Raw genomic sequence first — 25,132 nt, forward strand, 5'->3', positions numbered from 1 at the left:
TATGCAGCTGCCTGACTTCCTGAGAGTATGTCCAATCCATCGCCACCGCCTTCTTCCTACCTCATCTCTGACTGGGATCTGTCTTGTTTTCCTTAACACTTCCACATTGGTGACCCTGTCTGTCCATCTGATCCTCAGTAACTTTCTTAGACACCTGTACAATGCTGAGTGTTATATTTTGTATTTAACTTAAAATTTTGTTTTATAAAATTTACTCATTATATCTGAATAATGTATATTCTAATGTACTAGGTCATTGAGTGCTGTGCTTAAGACTCAGGTTGAGTATCTTTTTAAAACTAACTTAATGCACTGGGTGGTGTATTTTAAACTTAAGATAGCTCCGAACACTGAGTGCTGTATATTTGATAATAACTTGAGATAAAGAGTGATATATTTTTTAATGAACTTGAGTCACTGAGAGATATTTTTTTGAGAGAGAAGGTAAGAAACATCTCAGAATTCTGTTTACAACAACAAACTTAAGGTTGTGTTTCTGTGTGGTCCTCCCTCCAGCCTCCCCATGGAAGAGTTTGCCAGCAATGAGGCCATCCAGTGCACAGAGGTCTACGAGTATGCGCAGGTCTTGGGGAACCCAAACTTTTGTCTGACACACTTCCAGGTGAGCACTCTACTCCTACACCACTCTCCTCTGTGTGGATGGTTGGCGGGTCATCTTTATCTCCCTTCTTTCTTTTTTGTGTTTGTTACTCTCTCGTAACACCTCTAATCTTCGGCACTTATACGACCTTATTGTGTTGCAAGTTCTGTAAAATACTTTAAAAAAACAACTCTCCTCTGTCTCACCATTGTGTGCCTTTTTGTTGTCCTCTGCACTTCCAGGTGAGTCCTCTACTCCTGAATTACTGTCCCTTGTAATCGTCTCATCACTGTGAGCTCTTTACTTCAACACTACTCTAGTGGGTTATTAAAGGGCGCCGCTGGTAGGTCCTACTTCTTTTCTTTCCCTCTGTCACACTGAGTTTTGCAGAAGGGTTCAAGGGATTCAACTGCTGTAAAAACTTCCCTACACTCTCCTGTCCTTCTATTTTACATTTTCCTTGCACGGATTTACCATTGTTTTGTGACTGTCCTTCTCTTTACTGAACAGAGACCTTTGTCCCCTCAACTTTCTCATCATTGTGTTCCTTTGTGTTGGCCTTAGCACATGAACGGTTGTGCAAATGAGAGACAGAAAGTCATATACATTTATAAAAGTTATCCTTTCTTTGGAGCAATTTTTAGTGGAAGAACAATATGTCGCTGGATCGATTCTGTAAAGTACACCCTCAAAACTCACAAGTTAAGCCTCCTCTAAGTCCTGGTCTCACAGAAGATGTATGATTGTTTTTCCTTGCGACACCCACCAGTACCATGGGAAGGAAAAGGTAAAAGTAAAGAAGCAAAGAGTTACAATAATTGGAATAAATTGAGCATGCGCATTGCTGAGAACAGGTTTTAGACGGGTTAAATGTTGTTGTGGCACGTTCTGTGTGGGGAAATATACCCACTTGATTACTTGAACCATTCCCCTCTGTTCCACAGATATACAAGTACCTGTATGCCTGTAAGTTAGCTGACTATGGAATGGTCTCTGAGGTAAGGCACAGTCTGTACTGTATTGACGCAAAATAATCAGCTAGCTTCCTTTTGGAAGGTTTTGCAAATTCTGATTAATTTTATTTTACTGTTTGGTATTTCAAATGCAAGAATTAAATACTGATTCTTCTTTGGCCTTTCTATATTGGTATTTTCTACAAATAACTGTCATAAAGAATTTAAGCAGATGGGGGATGGGAAATATCTGGATAATGTTGTTGGGTTTTTCTTAGGAGCATCTGGGTGGAGGAGTGAGTAGCAAACTATGATCACTGGTGTATGTTTCAGTTCTGGATCTTGAAAAAAAAGAAGATTTAAAAAAATGTATCTGTTGATGTATTTGAAAGGAAAGAATTTAACACAGATTCTTATTTATTTTCCGTGTTTAGGTGAAAATGAACCTTTACAGTGAAGTGATTTCCTGAGACTTTTTAGACAGGTCTGAATGTCATAAATGGGTTGGATAAATATCAGACATGTTTGTAGAAAATAACAAACAATATATGTGCATAAAGGCGACGTGGAAAGGAACTGGCCACCCTACCACATTATGCTGAAGGCCCAAGAAGTTGTTTCACTACAAGGCTATCCCCAGTGTCCGGATCGGATGCAGGAACCACTTTACTTTACATGTGCATAATAAATAACCAACAAACACATGCATAATAAGCAATAAACAGACATGTGTATTGTAAGTAACAAACAGACCTATGTGTAATAAGTAAAAGAGTAGACAAACAGACACGTCTAATGAGTGTGAGTAACAAACGCACTCACACGTAAAATAAATGACAGACGTGTGTATTATAATCCTTTGCATTATTTTTTATTATAGTTGTTCTGTGCCTATGTCTGGATCAAAATAGTCTGTGTGTGTGTGTGTGTGTGTGTGTGTGTGTGCATAAATATATATTGGATGAGAAGAAAGGAAGTAGTGAGAAAGGTTTTTGAAAATGGGTATTCCAATGTAAAGCGCATTGAGCTACTTTTTTGGAAATGAGCTGTATAAATGTTATATATTATTATTATTATAAATAGCAGACATACATATAATAAATAACAAACAGACATATCTACAGCAAGTAATGATCAGACACTTGTATAATAAATTACAACAGACACTTGTGTAATAAATAACAAACCAACATTTGTGCAATAAATAAAAAAAATAGGCACATTAAACTCCTAACCCGTCGTGTGTCTTCACAAGAAGAAAGCAAGCTAAGTTCATTTCGAATTTTATTTATATAAATTTGTTTCGTTGTCTAACTGAATGGAATTGTAGTGAAATACGTATTGTCTATGTTGCTAACTGTGTATTGTCTAAGTGGTTTACTCTGTTTTATCTTTGTAGTTAACTATGTGTTTCTTGTATGTGTTTTTTTCAGGCCCTTCTGTACTGTGAAGTGATCGCGGCCACCCTGCAGCAATACCCCACCTGGTTCCAGCCTGCCTTTGTCAAACTGGTCTATCAGGTACGCTTAAATGGTCTGTGGGGAATGATTAAATGGTCTGTCATGCATGGTTAAATGGTCTGCTCTGTGGTATGGTAAAATGGCCTGTCGATAATTGGTAGGATAAAATGGTCTTTCAACTACGTTAACATGATACATCAGTAATCAGGTTGAGTTAAATGGTCTATCAGGTACGGTTTAATGGTATGTCAGGTTCATTTAAATTGTCTGTCAGAAAGAGTTCATCCACCCTTGAAGAAGTCTTTGAGGCAAAATGCTGTTTTAGCACCAGAACTATTTACATTTATCCTTTGAGCAAGACTGTGCACCTGAACTCCTGTGCTGACTGCTAGTTATATGTCACTGTTCTCTTGAGTTGGTAGTTGGGTGCTCAGGTGAGTGAAAGTTGTCACACTGAGGTATGCACGGGGGTTCAGGAGGTTCAACTGTCGTAAGAACTTCCCAACACTCTCCTGTCTTACTCTGCTGTTTTGTGCTGATGCTTTTTCTCTCCTTTGGAGCATATCAAGGAAGTCAAGATCAGAAGGGAGAGAAGTTGTACTCGGGCAGTCTGCTTCCTCTGTTTTCTACCATGCAAAGTTATTTCATGCGTACTACTTTAAGATTGTCTGTCAAGACGATAAGGGTCATCATGTGTCGATGATGTTTCTAATTTCCCCTTGTCCTCTGAACCCTCCAGCTGTCGAGCAAGCTCAAGTACTCCGACCCCCAGCGGCTGCATACCAGCGAGGACGCAGAGGACCCCATGTGGCTCCAGCAGTTGTGGAAGATCTGTGCCGCTTATGACGTGAGTTTGTGTGTGTGTGTGTGTGTGTATGTGTCTGGCATGTGGGGTGAGCCGTGCAGCTTGGTAGGAGGCTCCATTGTTTGTGACATGGTTGTTGCTCTTGTTCTAGTACAGGCCATGTTTGTGTGTAACCAATGATAGTACATAACAAGATGGGCCACTCAGCCAAAAAAGTGTCCGCAGGAAGTATGCTCTTTGCTTCAGATGGCGCTGCAGTCTGTTTTGAAGCTCTCTTTCGTTTTTCCAGAAAAAGAATGGGGAATAGCACCTCCTTGCGTGGGCAGATCGACTGCTGTTCATCAGCAGTTCGGGTTCGTTCAGTACAGAGTTTTAGTTTTTTAAAATTTTAATGACCTCTCGCCTTTCACTCTAAAGTCAAATTAAACAAAGAAAACCATCACCCTTTCCTCCGGAAGAGGTTTTTTGTCAGCGTAATCATTTTAAAAAAGCGTTCTTCCGAAATTTATCCCAAGACTTGCTAGTTTCACTTTGATTTTTTAAAACTCAAGTAGGGTAACTCTGTTCGCAAAGAGTGCGCTTTTGTGAAGAGGGCGCCACCAAATTTTGAGGACACTTTTTTAATTGGCTCAAAGAGAGAAGTGGCCCATCTTGTTATGTACTATCATTGGTGTAACGTAGTTGCTGATGTTTTAGTTCAGTTCGTTGTTCTTGATGTGATTATTCATGTTTTATTACAGTACATGATTGTGACATTGCTGATGTTTGAGTAAAGTCCATCGTTTGTTGTGATATGGTTGCTTGTTTTAGCGCAGGCCATGTTTGTGACGTGCTTGTTCATAGTTTTAAGTTAGTTAAGGCCATTGAAACGAACAAGCACTTCACGTGCCCTATATCAACAGGATGGCAGTATCCAGCCAGTGTCGGGTCACGCCACGCCGGCCCTGTATGGAGCGACCGCCACCACCGCCAGTAGTGAGAGTGGAGAGGTCAACCCGTATGCATATAACTATACCTCTGACCCTGCCCATGTGACTTCTGGGGCTGACCCCTATAACCAGCACCAGGTGAGGGAAAGGACAAGGTGACACTGGCAGTTTGACAACTGAAAACCTAGAATCTGACAAAATAACATCATATTGTGTTGCCTTTTGGGAGACAGACATTTTTTAAGCTAAACCTTCTTTTCTATGTTTGTACATTAATTGACTGCTCATAGACAGAAATTTACGGATATACTGAAGTCGAATCTGTTAAAAATCACTGTGATTGAAATTTTAACATACTAAGTTTTTTTCTTTTGAACAGCAAAATATTGTCCTTTGTTTTCTTTTTTAGTCTTTAGTTTACTTGAAAATCCTGGTTAGAAAAAGACATTTTAATAAACTTTGTGCAGACGCTGTTTTCTTTCTTCAGTGCTCATGCCCACCTTCATATTTCTTTCTGTGGATTGTTGGCAGGGGGGGGGGGGGTTGTCGCAGTTAGGTTCTACTTCTTTATTTTCCCCTCCATTGATTCTGTCTTGTCTGTCCTGCTTTTTCCTCATCACTAAATGACCTTTATTGTGTCAATGTGTAGGCGGTTGATGGGTGCTCTGGTGTGGTTTGCTCCTTCTTTCCAATCAAACCTCTATCATCCTAATCTCTCCTCCTTTTCTGTGTTTGTGATTTACATAACACTTCTAATCTTTGGCACTTATATGACCTTATTGTGTTGCAAGTGCTGTAAAACTATTACTAAAACAATTGTGTCAATGTGCTTCTGTTTACTCATTTTAAACTTTTTTCTTTCTCTCACTTTCCTCTCTCTATCATCCTGGCGAAAAGACCCCAGCCCAAGCCACAGACAACAGCTACTACGGTCATCAGAGCGGAGACGTGCAGTCGGGAGTGGACGCCACAGACTCCAGTCACTACACACAGCAACAACCACCACAACAACAACCACAACAGCAACAACAACAACAACAACAGCAACAGCAGAATGCCCAGACACAACACTATGACCCCAGCCAGTGGCAGCAATATGGTGAGCAAGCACCACTTTCTTTTCAAATATTTTTTTCTCTTTTTTTTTCTGCCACAAACTCTTGGGATGCTTGGTTTGGCCTTTCTTGCTGCGGTTTCTGTACCATGTTTGACCTCCAGCAACATTTGATAATGGCAGGCTATCCTTTGGTGGCTGCTGGGATTTAGTGGATTGTGAGATGGTGGGTGGTGGGGTTTCTCCTAATACAAACAGATTCGAGGAAGAAGACAAATGAAGTATTCCTCATATACAGTAGTGTTTAAATAAAAATCCTGAATGTTTCCCTGAAGCCATATTGGCCTCAGATGTAGTAAGTCAGAAATGGACATTTGACGGCTATAGGTGGCTGCCAGAGCTGTTAAAGTACTTTTAAAAAGGTACTTAAGTACAAATGTAAGTACAATCTAAAATATGTACTTAAGTACAGTAAAAGTACTTTCCTGTAAAATGTACTTGAGTACAAGTACTTTTTAAAAAAGTACTTATGAGTACATTTTGAGTACTTTCTGCTAATATGCTAAAACACTTCAAAATGCAAAACATCATATTGAATAACATATCTAGTATATTTGACAAATTCGGCCATTTATTACTAATAATGTAAACAGTATACAAAGCATTTGAATATACGCACTGAACGTAGGTGGAAATTGTCCGTGAAATTGAAAAAAAAACCCAGCAAACAAACAGACGCAACTAGTGAGTAAGTGATATTATGAATAGAATTTGTTTGAGCAAGACAATATGATCTAATGTAAGTCAGTCCTAGAGGTCGGAAAGTAGGAAAAGTATCAAAATTGGAAAATATAGAGACAAAATTGACCTAAGAAAATAAAAAATTGATGAAAATGGCCAGCAAAAAAAAAAGTGCTTTGAATTCTTTAACAAATCCTCAAGGAATCAAGGTAGTCTTAAGCACAAACCACAAAAAAAAGGAAAAAAGAAATTTAGGTAGCCTAAAAAATTGTTAGATTGATATACATTGAGAACTCAGTTTCAGTTTCAACTGATTATAATAGTGGTAAGACAGAGTTTGGTCACACTGTGTAGTCCACGGCGCCCACGGCAAACCAAAATAGGCCTACATGTAATTTCCTAGAGTCTAGTAAGTGTAGTGTAACCAAAAATTCTCTACTACAGTAGTCTCCGCCTAAGATCCCAGTGCTCGGGAGCAAGGGAAATATGGGATCTTAGCCCGACGAAGCTAAGGAAGAATCTACAGTGACCCAAGAACTGACGTGACCCCTGGGTAGGTTTATGACATATGGCGAGCAAAGAGTGGTCATCCTTGGTGACCAATCACAGTAGCATGGTGGCATGAGGCAAGCCATAATATTATACCGTACACTCATTAGCATATCGTCTCGAGATCTTTATCTACGTTTATCCAGTTGCCCCTCCCCTTTACCTGTCCAAAAATTGTAGCCTTCCATTTCTTGATTGAGTCCCCCCGCCTTTGTCGTTACGTACCATTACGCTGTGACCACACCAATTAAAATTCCATCTGTCTCGCAATTTCGGGAATAGAGAAAAACTGCCTTCAACTTCAATGGTCAGGGAAGAGTTCACAGTTCGATGTGATCCTGCCTGGGGCGAACTTGTAGGCCCAACCCACCCAGCGAGGGATGAAAGTTCAGGTGGCGAGCTCAGATGCGAGTGCGATGTTTGGGGAAAAGAAACGCCCATCGGTCTGTTCACACCTCGGTGTGATCCCGTCTGGGGATCATTGTACTTGTACCGTTTCATGGAGTTTTACAGCACATGTGATCACTTTCACAAGAGTGGCTGATCTTTGACGCGACGGGCAGTTCTTTGATCTCAACTTTTAACTCTTGGTTGATCGGCTGTGCCCGCCCGGGTGTTTGTTCCGTAAATTATGATCGGAAATGTCGGCGCTTATTCTTTCATTAAGCTTCAAAAGTACTCAAAATGTACTTGAAAAGTACTCAAAAGTACTTTTATAAAAAGTATCGGAGTACAGTAAAAGTACTGATTCTCAAAATGTACGGGAGTACAGTAAAAGTACCGAAAATTGTAACGTAAGTACAAGTACCGGAGTACTTGTACTCCGTTACAACCAGCTCTGGTGGCTGCAAGGTGTATTTGGTAGATTCTGTTTCATTCCTTTCCCATTTGAGGACAGGGGCAGCTTGATTCGAAGAAACTTTCACACTGTTTGAGATTTGACATTTTCTATTCGTTCAGTTCCTTGTTGCTTGATGGTCAAACATTTTGCTTGATGGTTGAACATCTTGCTTGATGGTCAAACTTGCACATTACTAAATCTCTTTTTCTAATTACTACTGGAGTGGAATTTGTCTATGATGTATTTATGCTTATGTAAGTTGACATTTTGGCTTCTTTTTTTTTTTTGAGGGGGGGGGGGAGGACAGGATAGTATCATGGCAGTCACTGACTAACTTTAACTTTGCTGCTTTACAGGATGAGTTAAAAAACATTGGAGTTACTTATTTTTTTTGCAAAAGAGTGAAATAATACAGAGAGGGTTGTGGGATAATAGGGATAATACAGAGAGGGCCTTGAGATAATAGTGAGGACTGTGGGATGATAGAGAGGACCATGGGATATTAGAGGGCCCTAGGATAGCGGAGAGAGGGTCGTGAGATAAGAGTGGATCATGAGATAGTTAAGTAATAAAGAGAATGCTGTGACGTAATAGAGGGCTATGAGATAATACAGTGAGGACCATGGGATAATAGAGAGAGGGCCTTGGGATACAGAGAGGGCTTTGCGCATCTAATGCAGATTACATTCACTTATGATCAGTCTGGGTGTGTAGAAGGACACGTGTTGACCAAGTGAAGTCACTCACAAACTCTGTTTGACAAACGCTAATCAAGACAGACACATAAAGATCTAAGCATGTAGTGAGACTTGATTGAGGTTAAAGCAAAAGATATTCAAATGCATGGAATAGAACGACTTGTTGTGGAGGCATGTGAAAAAGATACATAGAGGTACTTAACAAAAATTCCAATAGCCTCAATATGCCATGATAGGTTGTATATGTATCCTGACTTGTCTCCCCTCTCTCCCATAGTATAGTGTGTATCTCGACTTGTTTTCCTCAGTGGTAGATTCTTTTAGAATCAAGACTTGTCTCACCTCTCGTGTTCGCCTTCTTGTATTTTTCTGTTTCTCCTTCCTTTGGAAATTTTCTTCCTGCATGTGAGGTTGTGTGTGTGTGCGTGCACGTGGGTGTGTGTTCACGCAGGTGTGTGTTCAGGCAGGTGTGTGTTCAGGCATGTGTGTGTTCAGGCATGTGTGCGCGCGTGTTTGCACACATTATGTATGTCCGTGTAAGTGTGTACGTGAGGTTGTCTTATGTGCGTGTGTGTGTGAGTGTGCTCTCAGGCGCATCATTTTCTCATTTCTATCCTCTCTGTACCCTAAACCTGGATGTGTGTAGGCCAACAGTTTTCTGGGTATACTGAGCAACAACAGCAGCAGCAGCAGCAGCAACAGCAGGATTATGGTGGTGGAGACCAGCAGGGTTACTATCAGTCACAGCAGCCGCAGCACGATGCGGTGGGACGACAGCAACAGCAGCAGCAGCCTGATCAGCATTACGACCCAGCGTCATACGGGAACTATTACGGCCAGCCCCCTACATCCTCGGCAGATGGTAGGACAGGGGATGCCACTCTTGATTACATTTTCTTTATCTCTTCGAAGCTTGAAGACCATAATGGAAAAACCCACTAAAGTCAAATTGTTAGGTTTAGAGAGAATCTGATCGCAAGGGCTAGAACACACTGTACATAGGTTGAGAGAGAATCTGGATGCAAAGTTTCAAACACATTGTACATAGGTTTAGAAAGAATCTAGTTGCAAAATTTCAAAAGGCTGTACATAGGTTTAGAGAGAATCTAGTTTCAAAATTTCAAACACACTGTACGTAGCCTGGTTTTGAGAGATCTAATTCCAAATTAAAAACCTACTGTACTTTGATTGTTTTTCTATTGTAAAAATGTATGTATAACTTAAGACTGAGCCTGTTGCTCGGTCTGCCAATTTTTTTGAGTTACCTATGCAAGGAGTGCACATGCTGAAGGCATTAACCTAATTATTTTCTATATTTTTGTGATTTTGGTCACTTTTCCATTTTGGTCTTCTTTCGCCTTCCTTTTTCATTATCACTTGGGCTGCACAAAGGTTTTTGCTTTTCTCGGGTATTTTAGATGCTTGGCTCAGAACTTGTATTTCTCCTGTATCAAAAGTATTGTGCTTTCACCATGTAGCTGGAAGAAATATGTCAACTTTTTTCATTCTGTAACCATTACTGAGGTCACTATGTGGGTCCTCGATAAAAAACAGGAGTCAGCTTGCTCTGTGAATAATACAAAAATGCCATGGGCTATTTTTGTGTCTTCTCTCATCATTTAAATCAGAAAGTTTTTCCTTCTTTTTTTGGGGGTCAAAATTTAAAAAAAATTATTTTTGTCTGTTAAAAAAATGTTCAAGAAACCAGTGATAGGGTTAGAGCATAACATCATCATAAGCAGAGTTTTGATCTGAAAAACTTTGTGACAAAATAGGCTATCATCATTTCTTAAACTTCCACTTTTTCCCCAATCAGATTGCTAGCCAGATCCTAAATCTTTATTGTTTTAAAATATGTAACAAAACTGGCTGTAACCAATGATTTTCTACTGCATGGATTCTGTCTTTTTTAGTTTCTCATTTTGCCTGATTGTATTTTCAACCATTGTGTCTTCTGTTAATTTTTTTTTGGCCAAGAAATATTTACATTGGAAAATTATTTCAGGTTTGGGGGTTTTTTTCTGGAGGATGAGAAGGGGAGTGTCGTTTCTTTTTCATATTGATTATGAAACTTAGATAATTCTCATTTTTCTTGTCTTGTATTTTTGTATCATGTACACTTTGGTTAATGTTTGCTTCTTTCATGTACGCTAAAACGTACGTTTAATCTTGCGCTAAAACGTATGTTTAATCTCAGAACTGTGTCAGAGGGTGGTTGGGGGGTGCCACTGATAGGTCGTATATCTTTTCTGTCCTTCCGTAGGTTCTGATTTGCTCCTCCTCAGCACTAAATGACTAATCGTGTCGATGTGCTTCTTTTTACTCTTGACTATATTAGACCTGCATGTTTGCCAACAATCGTCTGAAATCCCACAATCGCGACCCGACCCGCGAGCCGGCCGATGCTATCGCTAGGCCCACCTGTATTAGTCAATGTGCGTAGTGCAAGGCCTGGCCGGCTGCCAGCTCCCCCTTTTTCTCCCATCGGCTTTGTCGGCACTTTCATTTTCGTGGCGACGTCGGCGTTTCCGACATAATTGTCAGAACCTGAGTAGAAATGCGAATACGAAAAAGGACGACGACCTAAATTATCTACTTTCAGTTTCGTGCTCGAGTGGCCATTTTGATTTTTTGTTTGTTGACTAATTCAATTTTTCAGATCGTGTGGATTCATTCAAGTCCGACTCACTTGTTCTAATAGAATCTAGATGTAGATTTATATAGGTCATTATAGACCTCAATGGAGGATTCATATTCCAATTCTATAGTGTCAAACCCTATCATAGGTTGTGCTGTAATATTAATGTTGGTAAAAAGCATTTCATCAGGTACGTGAATTATTTATTAGTATTAGATCTAGATTCTAGATAATCTATAGATCTATATAGAATTTAGATCTAGACTCAGCTGAGTCCCTTGTTCGGAATCGGGTGCGGATTTCTAGTTCAAGGCGAAGGTCTATTCCTATTCACTTGTTCTACAAGATCTAGTTGCGCAAAATTTTCAGACAATCTGGTTGAGGCTCACATGCAGGTCTACTATATAAACTAGGAGGGTTATTCCCAGATGAACAGCTGACTGACCTTTTGCTCAGCCCACACGCTCATCCCCCTCACCCCACCCCAACCGGTGTTGTAAGGGTTAACTTTGTGGATGGGGACACAGAGCATTACCAACTGCAACTGCCCCCTTCTCCTTAGGAATGAACATAGAGCATTACCAACTGCAATTGTCCTCTTCTTCTTAGGAATGAACATAAAGCATTTATTACTAATTGCAATTCTCCCCTTCTCGTTAGGAATGAACATAGAGCATTTCCAACTGCAATTGTCCCCTTCTCCTTAGGAATGAACATAGAGCATTTATTTCCAACTACAGTTGTCCCCGGGGGCTCTCTTGGCCTCGAGGTTAAGGTGTTGGCCTCTCATTCAAAGGTCCCAGGTTCGAATCCGGGTAGCAACCGAAACATTTTCTTCTCTAAAATTGTCTCCTTTCACCTCCTTTCCTGCTCTCTAGCAATATTCTGTTGTCTGCTGTCGTCTCCTCTTTCTGCCCCCACCCCATCACCTCCTTTGCCCCCTCCTCTGGGCTCCTGACTTTTTCTGCAGCCTTTCTACTGCTACTCCTTGAATCCTTCTTACAGCTGTCTATCTGCCACACCCCTGATTTTCTGGTAGGAAAGATCTACACCTAGCCTTCTTGGACAAGGGCGAAAAATCTCGGAGGGCCCGTGTGCAAGTTGCGCACGTTAAAGATCCCTTGGTGGTCTAAAATCGATAAGAGTAGGCTTCGGCCGCCACCCAGGCAAAATTCAAAATTTTCTACCAACTAAAAGTATTAGGTGTGTCCCGAGCGCTCATAGGACCTTATGCAGTTGCGAGCGCCGTAAAACACTTACCCCCCCAAAAAACAAAAAAAACCCCAGTTGTCCCCTTCTCCTTAGGAGAATGAACATAGAGCATTACCAGCTGCAATTGTCCCCTTCTTTTTGGAGGGGACATAGAACATTTCCAACGACAGGCTGTCCTCTCCTCCTAAGGAGGGAAGATAGAACATTTCCAACTACAGCTGTCCCCTCCTCATAAGGAGGGAAGATAGAACATTTCCAACTACAATTGTCCCCTCCTCCTAAGGAGGGAAGATAGAACATTTCCAACTACAATTGTCCCCTCCTCCTAAGGAGGGAAGATAGAATATTTCCAACTACAATTGTCCCCTCCTCCTAAGGAGGGAAGATAGAACATTTCCAACTGCAGCTGTCCCCTCCTCCCACAGGTCAGCTGGACTCCTCGTCCTCGTCCACACAGCTGAGCGGTCAGCTTCATCACTCCCAGAACTTCAACAACTTCGCCGTTCCCGCTGTACCTCAACAGCATCAGCAGCATCAGCAACCGCAGCACCAGCAGATGCAGCAGCGCGGTAGTATCAGCACCGCGGATGAAGAGGACGACGACGACGATGATGATGATGATGAGAGAGACGGAAGCACCATGGGATACTCAGCCACAGGGTTCGATTACTTTGGCAATGTGGGGGCGCAGGTAATTTGAACTGTAGTCTAGTATGTTGTTGTTGTTGTTGTTGTTGTTGTTGTTGTTTGTGTGGTTAGCTGTGGGATCTGGTAATATAGACTCTGACTGCTGGGTACTTGGGTCTGTTATTGTTGTTTGGCATTGTTGTGATTGTAAGTTACTAGCGAAGAGTCTGATCAGTTGTTGTTGCTTGTGACGGTAAGGTGGTAGTGTTGTTGATAGCGCCGTAAAACAAATAAGCCAGCCATCTAACCGATCACAAATGGCAAGGGGAGTTTCCTGTCTTTCCCTTTTCACCTGTAGTCTACAGATAAAGCGTTTGTCTGTTGGTCTTACTAAAAGCATACAAGTTATTTACTAGTTTTGTCTGTGTCTCACAAAAGTATGCAAGTTATATTAAAAATTTTACTTTTGTGCCTCACAAAAAGATAACAAAATTTTGTACAAGTTTTGTCTCTAATCTCACAAAAAAGTGTACTAGTTCTACCCAAGTTTTTGTCTTTGATCTCATAAAAAGTGTACAAGTTCTTATATCTCACAAAAAGTATACAAATTCTATCATATGTCTCTCAAGAAGTATACAAGTCCAAGTGCTATACAAGTTTTGTCTCTGTTTTACAAAATGTGTACAAATTATATACAAATTTTAATTTTGTCAGTGTCTCACAAAAAGTGTACAAGTTCTATACAAGTTTTGTCTCTGTGTTTCACAAAAAGTATACAAATTGTATACAAATTTTGTCTGTGTCGCTCAAAAAATACAAAGTATAAAGTTCCATACAAGTTTTGTCCTGTTTTCCCCAGCAGGTGGTGGCACCCCCCCACCGTTACCGCACATTGTCCAACAGCTCCACAGGAAGTGGTCGCCAGCGAAGACGCAGGACGACCTCAGGCAGTAGCACTGGCAGTGTCAAGGCCGCACCGCCTAAGGCCACGAACGCAGGGGCAAACACTGCTGCAGCACCACCTAGAGGGGATGATAAGGTAGGGAGTTGAACTAGAATTTGGGAAGGGCAGTGTGTGTGTGTGTCTGTGTGTGAGTAGTGTGTGGTGTGTTTATGTGTTTGTGTGTGTGTGCATACGTCTGTGCTATAGTGGTTTGGCTCTTCGCTGCTGATCATAGAACTCATGATGGGTGGTTGGCAGGTGCTCTGGTGTGGTTTGCTTCTTGTTTCCTATCAAATATCTATCGTCCTTATCTCCCCTTCTTCTTTTTTATGTTTGTTACTCTTTTGTAACACCTCTAATCTTCTGGCGCTAATATGACCTTATGCAGTTGTGAGCGTCGTAAAACCTATACTAAAAAATAAATATAAAAAAAATAGAACTTATGAGTTTGATTCTTGCTTTGGGAAGTTTATTTACCAGATAGGTCCTGATTGACAAGGTTGAAGCAGCCTGCCTCCTGGTCGGTCTAGATTGTGTGTGTGCGTTTTGTTGTTGTTGTTGTTTTTTGGGTTGTTGTTTTTTTAAAAAGAGGACGGATACCATCCACTAGAGATAATTGAGGCTACTTAAAGCTACATCAACTTCTATAACATCTGTCTTGCTTTGTACTCAAAGCACAAGGCCAAAAAGTCAGGAACAGATGCTACGCTTTGATCTAGCCAAAAGGCTGAGAAGCGTCTAGATTGTGTTAATAGCAGCATAAAACACAGACTCATTTATTGCTATCTTTTGGGGGGGGGGGGGAAGAAATGTGAATACGTTGTGATGTAAAAGTAACACCCGTGGTTTTTCCTTTTGTTTATAACACTGACGTGAGCTGAAGTTTTTCCTCGTGTTGTCATCAACAGAAGCAGAAACAAGGAGACGGAAAAGGATGGTTTGGGGGGATCTTCAGCAAATTTTCTGCTAAAGGCAAAAATGAGATGATCCTACCAGATGACAAAGACCCAGCGGTGAGTTGCATACGATAAAGATCCCTTGGTGGCCCAAAATCGATAAGAGTAGGCTTCGGCCGCCACCCGCGCGAAATTCAAAATTTCCTACCAACTGAAAATGTTTAATGTGTCCCGCGCGCTCACATGATCTAATGAAGTTGCAAGCGCCTTAAAACAATTTAAAAAAAAAAAAAAAAGACCCTGTGGTGAATAAAAAAATTAGTTTTATTTTATTTTTATAATAGAAAACGTTGTTATTTGTAGTAAATAAAATCATATTGTCATGGAGTTGTTACAGAAAGCATTGTCTCTCGTAAATGTGATGTAGAATAATGTTGTAAGCATAGATATTTATATTGATAACATTATATAATAGAATTACTTCACAATAGAGTTGTATTGCTGTGGTAAATGCAGAACTGTATTGTTAACAGTATATTGTATAGTTGGATTGTCAAAATTTTACGATGGAATTATATTGTCTAAACTGTATAATAGAGGTAGATTAGAAGAAAAAATTAGAGTAATGCTGTTCTATCTTATGGTGGAGAGCATAATTGTGTCGATGTGCTTCTCTTCAAACAAACGGGATAAATTTTCCAATCCTTAAATGACAGTTATCATGTTGGTGTGCTTTTTAAAATCTCAAACAAACAAAACACAAAGTGATATTTCCATCTTGTCTGTGCAGATTGTGTGGGATCCGGTGAAGAAGAAGTGGATGAATGCTGATGGGACAGAGGATGAGGTAGCCAGCGCAGCCCCCCCTCCTAAAGATGCTGATCTCATGGGTGAGTTGCCTCTCATGGGTGAGTTGCCTCTCATGGGTGAGTTGCCTCTCATGAGTGAGTTGCCTCTCTGGGTGGCCTAGGGAAAAATAAATCAAACTTTTCTGCTCAAAACTGTACTTTAATCAAACTTTTCTGCTCAAAACTGTACTTTAATCAAACTTTTCTCCTCCAAACTGTACTTTTTTCGTTTTTGTACCATACCCTACCCCATTTTATTGACATAAAAGTCTTGAAGCCTCTTGCTCGCTTTGGGAAAAATAGAAGGCAGAAAGGGCATAGATAAATGACGAATAAGTGGCCAACAGATGTGTGATGGAAAAGATAATAATATAGCTTTTTTTTTTCCGAGCGTCGGAGCAGTGAAGTGATTGGCAAACCAAAATGGCTGATGTCTCCATTTCTGATCTGGTACTTGAAGAAGAAGACCCTCTTGTAGAAAGTGTCTCTAAGACTGTTCTTTGGTGTGACAGATTTTGAGAGTAAACTTTGAAAGTAGTCTGTGCGAAAAGCAGTAACTCAATAATTTGAAGTTTGTGACTTCGTGGTGTTACTTTGTAGTCGCTGAAGGCTAGGTTCAAATCCCAGTCTAGTTCTAACGTTGTTCCTGGGATAGGCCCTTGGCGCGAATTTTTCTCACTTTACTTAGGTGAGAATGGGTACCCAGGTGTCTGCATGTTAGTGTTTGAGCTATGACAGTGAAAGATCTTGTCAATTTGAACTAAGACGCGAAAATTTTCTCATTATTTTAGTGTTTGAGCGACAGTAAAATAGCAGCTTGCATTGAGTGCTCCCCAAAGAGCTGAATATGTTTCCAAATGTTCCTGGGTCTGTTGAGGTAGTGATAAATAGCAAAGCACGTAGAGCCTGCTTTCGATTCGGATATGTTGTCTTTAAATGTATTGTTATCTTTGTTATGTTTATTATTGACAAAGGTTTCCCTCGACATTTTTGGGTGGTTGGTTGGAGGGCACCACTTGTAGGTCCTTCTTCTTTTCTATTTTCCCTTTGTTGTTTCTGTTTTTGTCTTTCTTTCTCTTTTCCCTGATCTATATAGCCGTTCTTGTGTGGTTGTGCTTCTGTTTACTCAAACCAACTCTTCCTTTCACAGGCAAGCCGCCAAGTGCTGCTCCCCCTCCTGGCAGCGGGCCTCCCTCCGGCCCCCCACCCCCCTCAGGGGGAGGAAACAAGTTCTCTCTCAAAGCTAAAGGTGAATATGATGGCTGAGTAGTTAATGTGCTTGCCTCTAGGTGTGAAGGCTGAGTAGTTAAATCTTTATCTCTGAGATGGGTAAACCCACTACGCGGGGGCCCTTTTTTGGTACTAAATCTGAAAATGACGAAAACGTCACTAAATGGGTCATTAAATCGAAACTCGCGAACCTATTATGATAGTACTTCATCTAATGAATGAACTTTGGTAAAAGAGACCTGTTTTTGGCTATGGCTTTATCAATCAAGTGTCTCGGTTTGTCTGCTGTGGTGTTGTACCCTACCTGGCAGGGTGGAAGCAGCCTGCCTCCTAAATGATCTCAATTATGTTTGTAGGGGTGTAATATACATGTACAGTTATGACAATAGCTCTAACTGTCTCCCATGTACAGGTGTGAGGAACCAGTACGTGGACGTAAACAACCCCAAGCCCGTCTCCGTGCCCCAGGAGCTGTTCAATGTGATGGCCCCGCCCACCTCGTCAACTGCCTCACAGCAGCCACCCGCCGCCCCTCAGGTCCTTATGCCCGCCGCAGGTCAGTAGTCTGTGTGTGTAGTCTGTGTCTGAAATCTAATGTAGTTTGTGGCTGTAGTTTAGTCTAGTCTTGTTTTTGTAGTCTAGTGTAGTCTGTGTCTGCAGTCTAGTCTGTGTCTGTAGTCTAGTGTTGTCTGTGTCTGTGGTCTGTTTCTGTAGTCTAGTTTATTCTGTGTCCATAGTCTGCTTCTGTTGTCTAAGTTTATTCTGTGTCTGTGTCTAAAGTCTAACGTAGTTTGTAGCTGTAGTCTAGTACAGTGGAGTCCACTATTTCAAGTCCTGAAATAATGAGAAGTCTGTTATAAAGACACTATTCTAAAATCCCTGTTTTTTTCTTTTTCTTTATCTTTGAAAATAAAATACTGCTGTAGCGCAATCAGACAAACACACAAGTCGGTTATAGCCGAATATTGTTGCTGCTGTGCACAGCGCACAGGCCAGTTTATATGGTGCATGATATGTAAAACCTCGCCAGTTGAGAAACTTGTTGGTGATCTAGGGAAACAAAGAACGTAAGAGCCTTCGTGTGGCGACAATGAAGGCTGGAGAGAATGAGTGGAGAGGGTGTGGCATGCGCAGACAAGCAGAATGCATCGTGTGATGGGCCAGCCTAGGCTAAATGATCTAGGCTTACCATTCCTTTCACTCTCACTTCTCCGTTGCGGGGATGGAGAGGTCACAGTGCTGCGATGGATGGAGCGAATGTGTGACGTGGGCAGGGTGTGGTGTGTACCCGATGTTCGCAAGTAGGCCTACTTACTTTATTATTTCTCTTGAATTTATTACGGGATCCCTTATAACGAGAATCTTGCTATAACAGATATTTCGCACCAGTCCCCTCGCTCTCGTTATAACAGGATTCCACTGTATAGTCTTGTTTTTGTAGTCTGGTGTAGTCGTTTTTTTGTGGTCAAGCGTAGTCTGTTTGTGTCGATGTGCATCTCTTTACTCAAACAAACGAATAAGCCTGAGATTTGCTCTCAGGTGGATCTTGGCCTTCCTCTCTTTCTTTTCTCCTGGGGGTTCCATATTAGGCTTAATTGTGTCAGTGGATGTGCAAAAATTTACAATTACAATTGTCTATTCCAGGAGACTCCAACAACAGTGGTGCTTCGGAGGGCATGTTGTCTGTGCCTGGACCGGGAAATGAGGTGAGAACGCTGGTGTGTTGATCTGTCTGTCTGTTTGTTGTTGTGTCTGTCTACTTACTGTGTTTAATTTGTCTATTGTGTCTGTCTGTTAGATGAATACAAAACTGGTATGACGGTGTGTTTGTTGTTGTGTTTGTCTGATGTGTCAAGGTGTGTTTGTTGTCTGTGATGTGCAGATGATGTGTTTGTCTATGTGCTCTATCTACCATAGGCTTTGCAGACATAGAAGTTGTTCTGTGACTTACAGACTTCAACATAAGTTACGGACCACCTTGACAAACAGTACTGATTTTTACAAATCCGAAAGAAGAGAAAAGCAAGGAATGTTTCAACATTTTTTGCTCTGAAAATATTCATGGGTTACCAATACGTACTGCACAGCTTCCTAAAGGGGCAAAACCACAAAGTGCTGCATAGAAATCCTCGGAGGAATTTTTGCCAAATATGTAAGTGATCCTTAACTTATGTTGAAGTCTGTATTTCCTCCTCACTTCTCTTCAGTTGGTATTTTTTTCTCTTCTCTGGAGCGCACCCTGTTTTCAATCTACATACTGTCACAAGAACAATGAAGGGCCCCAATTTTTTTTAACTCGGCCTTGAAAGCGAGGTCAAATTTTCTTATTTTCTTCATGACGAATGTTGCTATGGCTTTGTGTTTTTTCAACTTGGACTTAAAATTCCAAACATTTTTGTCTCCCTGTAAGACTGGAGTGGTTACTTTCCTATGTGGTGTTTGTTGTCATGTGCTTGTGATGTGGGCCAGGATGGTTGGAGGGAGCAACTTGTAGGTCCTACTTCTTTCCTTCCAATTTGTTTCCCCTTTGTCAGTCTTGCTTTTCCCCAGCGCTAAATAGTATTGTGATGATGCGCCTCTGTCTACTTAAAACAAATATATCAACCCAGTGCTGCTTTGTAATCATTTCCCCAAGCAGTGCATGTGACCCTTGTCAGTTTTTGTTTATTTTACATCACAACTGACCATCAGTGATATACGCTTCCTTGTATTCTCAGTCCCCAAATTTGTCTGATGTTGATTCTGTAAATTGTGGAGAAGTGATAAGATTTTTGGGACAATTTGTTGTATTAGAATACATTAATTCTGCATTTGACTTTTGTTATTCAAAGTGGTGGCTTTTTGCCTCTTGAAAGCTTGGAGATTTTAGATATATGTTCACATTTGTAGTCCGTTTAAGCAAGTAATCTAAGTTCTTTGTAGAAAAAGGGTAGTTTAAATGCCGTCAGAGTTTTCTTATTGTGTCAGGTTCTGATGTTTTGTACACAGGAGAGAAAGGATTCTGTGGTCACAGCTGATATTTTCAGAATGTTTAGTACAGTCTTGCTTTTTCATGCAACCTACACCTGAGATACAGATTTTATAACGTTTTAATTAATGCTCACACTATGATGTGTATATGTCAGCTAATGAATTTTAAAAACTATTTAAAGTCATTTCGAGAAGCAGAGAGTACTTAGAGCGCTGTTCATATTTGTACTCTGTTCTGACTCAAACTCAAGTGTTGGGCATGATTTCCTTCCCCACATTGTTTGCAGATTATGACAAACTATAAGTCTTTGATCCATATTTGGAATTGAGTGAAAATTTATCTAAATTGATGTCGTATGCGCTTCGCTAATCATCGAGTTATTTGATCAATACCTCAAGAAGTGTTGATGTAGAAATCATGTCAGTATCGTTTTGTTTTTCATCGAGTTGTTTGATCAGTACCTCAGGAAGTGTTGGAGTAGAATTTGTGTGCATTTTTCATCATTGAGTTGTTCCCATTGTGACATTGTTAGCAGTGAGTGTTGTCGCTTTGTATTTGTCATGTTTTGTAGTGAGCCCATCATCTGAAAAGTTACATAGACCTGGGCAGTGTCTGCCTCGCTTTTTCCCCAGCACTGAATAATTGTTATTGTGTGGGTGTGCTGCACTTTACTCAAACAGAATCGCATAGTTTTGGATGGATAAAATATGGCTTTGAGCTAGTAGAACTTTGCTCGCAGATACTGTTCGTTATTTCCACATTATCGCTTCTTTCGAATATTCCGCACTTTGCATCAGAGTAATATATAGAGAATATGTCTCTCTCTGGCACTGTGTGTTGGAGTAACATAGAGAACTTGTCATTGCCCCACACTGTGGGATGTTTCTTTTGTCGCAGGGGATGTACAATTATCAACGTCAATTATTTCAGGAAACGTGTTCATTTTCTGACGTTCTGGCTTTGCTTAAGTCACGTCGTGTATAGTATCACTATAAAATTTCTGGAAACATGTTCATGTGTCAGGAAACATGTTCAGATTTCTGGCTTTGCCGAAGTCACAAGTGTGTATCATATTCAGTCGTGTTGGGAGACGCGTTCAGTTTTCTGACCTTCTGATGGAGCAGCTGTGTGTATATCTACTCTGAGGAGGACTGCTTTGAAAAAATAAATGATTATTAGTGTTGTTGTGGTGTGATGTATGATGATGATGTTGATGGAGTGTGAGGTGATGACTGTTGTGGTTACTGTTGCCGTTGCAGTTGTCACGCTCCAGTTCTGTCAGCTCTCTGGCGCAAGAAGTACAGAGTATTTTGCAAGAGGTAACCACACCCCACCCACCCCCCTCCCCGTTCCCGACCAGCATTTATAGCTTTTGCTTGATGTTGACATTTGTGCATGGCTCTGTGAAAATCCGTGGGAATGTGGATTTTTTTCTAATACAAACTTTTTTGTGTGCATATGTTTGAAAGGGCTTATCTTTCACAAGCATTTTATTCCTTTTACAATTGAGCCTTTTGCAAAAAGTTTATAGCACTTCAAAGGTCTCAGCAGTAAACAGTTATAAATTTGTGCAAAATTTGTCAGTCTGCTGAGTGTCTTCGAAATTATCTCTTAAAAATTTTAAAAATGTTTTAACTTGTATTTGAGGGAAATCCTTAAAAATTAATTATTGAAATAAAGTTGTAGTTCTATTTTTGACAATATCCCAAAATAGCCATCTGCACTTTCTGACGGGTTTTCTTGTAGCCACACACACCTTTCGTTGTTCACCTAATGACTGTCCCAATGGAACCACTGGGTCGCTTATTTGGCTCGATGTTCACCTTTTGCTGTTCACTTTTAGCTGTTCGCCAAATACAGTACCACTGAAACCACCGAAGAATGCTTTTTTTCTGTCGGCTGAAAGCTTCCATGAAAGAGTCCTTCTGTTGATGAGTAGCTGAGTACAATACCGAGCTCAAGTTCAAATTCTCCAATGTTAACTTGTTGCTTTGTTGCTATCTTTTAGTTTTAGTTATGAAATAAATCTTTATTGTTCAGATGTCCAGATGCTGGCACTTTGGTTTGGTGTTTTACCACACACACGCACACGCACACACACACATAAAGTAATCTGACTTTACCACGTCTAAAAATTGTACACATAACTTTGTGCAGTCAGTGTCGACAGACATAAGGAGAGGAAAGTTGGTTGTTGCATTTAAGCGAATACAGGCTTTAGTCCATTGGCATGTAAGACATGTTGTGAATATTGTGAAGTAAAAATTTATTTGTAATTTGATTTGGGGGGGGGTGGGGGGTGTTGTTTTTTTTCTCGATTCCAGTGGTTTCTTGGGCGCATGATAGATCTGTCCCTCTATCTCTCTATGAAGGTAGTTGCTATGATTAGAAGCTCCTGAAAGTGGAAGATCTGTGTGTGTATATTGTATACTGGTGGCCTTTGGAGGCTCACCTCTGACCTACTCAGGAGAGGTGTTTGTCTCATCGGTTGCACACATAGTTATTGTCTTTCCACTCACTTTTTGCTCTGTTCTATGTCTTGAGCTTCACTCGATAAAAGCAGTCTATCTGTTCAAGATGTTGGTTGTGTCAAATGGGGTGTAAAACATTTAAGATTAGTTTCAATACTGTTGTGGTATTCCTGAAATACCAGAGTCGGTGTCTGATGTTTTGGCTCTTCACCTTGCAAGCAAAAGACATAGGTTCGATTCCCAAACAGGGTAGACATTTTGTCTTGTACATGTTTTTGCCTTGAGGTGTATGTCCAAATTACCAATGAGGTCACAGGAACTGATCAGCACCTCTCTCTGTGGTCTTTTCCTGTTACCTACCCAAATTGGTCCCAGAATCACTCTTCTAGCCTTTAGTACATGACCCCATGAGAAATTTAAGGGGGTTGTTTTAAAAAAAATTTCTGCTCTCACCGACATCTGTGGGGCAAAAGTCAGGCTTTTCGCCATTTAATTCCTAAGTAAGGAAGTTATTTTATCGAGTGTCTTATTTGTCTGCTGAGATGCTGTGTCCCAATCATCCTGGGGGAACCCCGACGGGCAGGGTCTGGATTATGTTGATGAGGTGTAAAAATTTACAATGGATCGCTGTTTTCGGCATTGAAATGATGTGTTCAAAGTATTGTCGAAGTAGTAATGTCTTTTTTTATTAAGTGCAAAAACAGAAAGAAAGGTTTTGCTGTAGATAGAAACGTTGCATTTCAATACAAAGCATTTGTGGCTCATTTTCCTTGGACTATATCACCCATACATTCTATTCTATTATCTAACAAGCGTGCAGCTGAAACTAACTTTCTCACTCTCATATAACAGTGAAAAAACCCCAACCTAACATAGCCTCAGCTAACATAGTTTGCTTGTGCCTGTACAACATATTTATTCCATATTCGTGTATGCCTTCTTGTATCAGAGTGGATACTAACGTCTGTCTGTCTGCCTGTCTGTCTGTCTGTCTGTCTGTCTGTCTGTCTGTCTGTCTGTTTGTGTGTCTGTCTGTCTGTCTGCCTGTCTGTCTGTTTGTGTGTCTGTCTGTCTGTCTGTCTGCCTGTCTGTCTGTCTGTCTGTCTGTCTGTCTGTCTGTCTATGTCTCTCTCTCACACACACACACACACACACATCCACACACATATTACTCACAGAGTGGGTTGTGAGAGGGTGCCACTGATAGGTCCTACTATTTATTCTTTCCTTGTTTTGTTTCCGTTTTTCTGTCTTGCCTTTTTCGTCAGCTTTTACTGACTGTGATCGTATCAATGTGCTTCTCTTAACTTTGACTAAAAACTCTTTGTGTTTGAGAACAGACGTTGTCTGGGAAGGGGGGAGGGGTGCCGATGGTTAGCTCCCTTTTTCAGAAAGGAACTATCCCTGTTTTATGTTTGGTTTTGATTCATCCTTGCTGCTGTGACTAGAGCTCTATGTTTATCCATCTTGAGAAGGTGTATGGTTGTCTGTGTCCCTGACTAGAGAAGGTGTATGGTTGTCCTGACTAGAGAAGGTCTATGGTTGTCCCTGTCCCTGACTAGAGAAGGTCTATGGTTGTCTGTGTCCCTGACAAGAGAAGGTGTATGGTTGTCCTGACTAGAGAAGGTGTACGGTTGTCTGTGTCCCTGACTAGAGAAGGTCTATGGTTGTCTGTGTCCCTGACTAGAGAAGGTCTGTGGTTGTCTGTGTCCCTGACTAGAGAAAGTCTATGGTTGTCTGTGTCCCTGACTAGAGAAAGTCTATGGTTGTCGGTGTCCCTGACTAGAGAAGGTCTATGGTTGTCTGTGTCCCTGACTAGAGAAGGTCTATGGTTGTCTGTGTCACTTACTAGAGAAGGTCTATGGTTGTCTGTGTCCCGGACTAGATAAGGTCTATGGTTCTCTGTGTCCCTGACTAGAGGTCTATGGTTGTCTGTGTCCCTGACTAGAGAAGGTCTATGGTTGTCTGTGTCCCTGACTAGAGGTCTATGGTTGTCTGTGTCACTTACTAGAGAAGGTCTATGATTATCCTAACTAGAGAAGGTCTATGGTTGTCTGTGTCCCTGACTAGAGATGGTCTATGGTTGTCTGTGTCACTGCACAGTCTATCATCATCATCACCATCATTGCCTTGCTCACCCTGGATCAGGGTATAGGCCACAAACAAACATTTTCCACCTTTCCCTATCCTTGGCCAGCCTTTTGATGTTATTCCATTTGTCTTCCCACTTTTCTGTACATCAATTTTGGTGACTCTTCTCCAGGTTCCACATGGTCTTCCCCTTGATCTTTTACCTCTGTGTATTCCAATCCATCGCTTTCCTTGTTATGCAGTTGCCTGGCTTCCTGAGAGTATTTCTTGCACAGTCTATTATACTCAATTCTAAATTATACTGATGTCTGTGGTGTCGACAAGACAAGTTCAGTTCCCATACTGAAATGTTATTTTGTTCAGTTTCTCTGTGTATATATGGCGTGGTTAGGTGTTTTGCTGTTGCACGCAGGAGACCTGAGTTTGATTCCAGAGTGGGGGAGAAGTTTTTATCGAGTATCTCGGTCTTTCTGATGGGATTTTGTAGCTCTCTCAGCCTAGGTTGGCTCTGACTGGCAGGGTCGGAAGCCGGCCTCCTAAATGATATAACTTGTGTCAATGAGGCTTAAAAATA

General features: G+C 40.9%; 1 protein-coding gene across 4 annotated transcripts in view; it reads left to right on the top strand.

Moving 5' to 3' along the window:
• Window positions 1–25,132, top strand: part of LOC101850917 (protein transport protein Sec16A) — a 54,221-nt gene that overhangs the window by 25,503 nt on the left and 3,586 nt on the right. For 2 of the 4 annotated variants that reach the window (XM_013091408.2, XM_035973976.1), the window contains 15 exons: window positions 517–622; window positions 1,546–1,599; window positions 2,988–3,074; window positions 3,754–3,861; window positions 4,722–4,886; window positions 5,646–5,847; window positions 9,278–9,493; window positions 12,907–13,172; window positions 13,968–14,147; window positions 14,960–15,064; window positions 15,738–15,837; window positions 16,946–17,044; window positions 17,438–17,581; window positions 18,670–18,731; window positions 21,256–21,315. In XM_013091408.2, the coding sequence (XP_012946862.1) occupies window positions 517–622; window positions 1,546–1,599; window positions 2,988–3,074; window positions 3,754–3,861; window positions 4,722–4,886; window positions 5,646–5,847; window positions 9,278–9,493; window positions 12,907–13,172; window positions 13,968–14,147; window positions 14,960–15,064; window positions 15,738–15,837; window positions 16,946–17,044; window positions 17,438–17,581; window positions 18,670–18,731; window positions 21,256–21,315 (1,954 nt within the window). The remainder of the gene's footprint in view (window positions 1–516; window positions 623–1,545; window positions 1,600–2,987; window positions 3,075–3,753; window positions 3,862–4,721; window positions 4,887–5,645; window positions 5,848–9,277; window positions 9,494–12,906; window positions 13,173–13,967; window positions 14,148–14,959; window positions 15,065–15,737; window positions 15,838–16,945; window positions 17,045–17,437; window positions 17,582–18,669; window positions 18,732–21,255; window positions 21,316–25,132) is intronic. The other 2 variants (XM_013091442.2, XM_013091473.2) reach the window with 2 other exon arrangements.

This window comes from Aplysia californica, unplaced genomic scaffold (genome assembly GCF_000002075.1).
Source record: "Aplysia californica isolate F4 #8 unplaced genomic scaffold, AplCal3.0 scaffold00001, whole genome shotgun sequence".
Taxonomy (NCBI): domain Eukaryota; kingdom Metazoa; phylum Mollusca; class Gastropoda; order Aplysiida; family Aplysiidae; genus Aplysia; species Aplysia californica.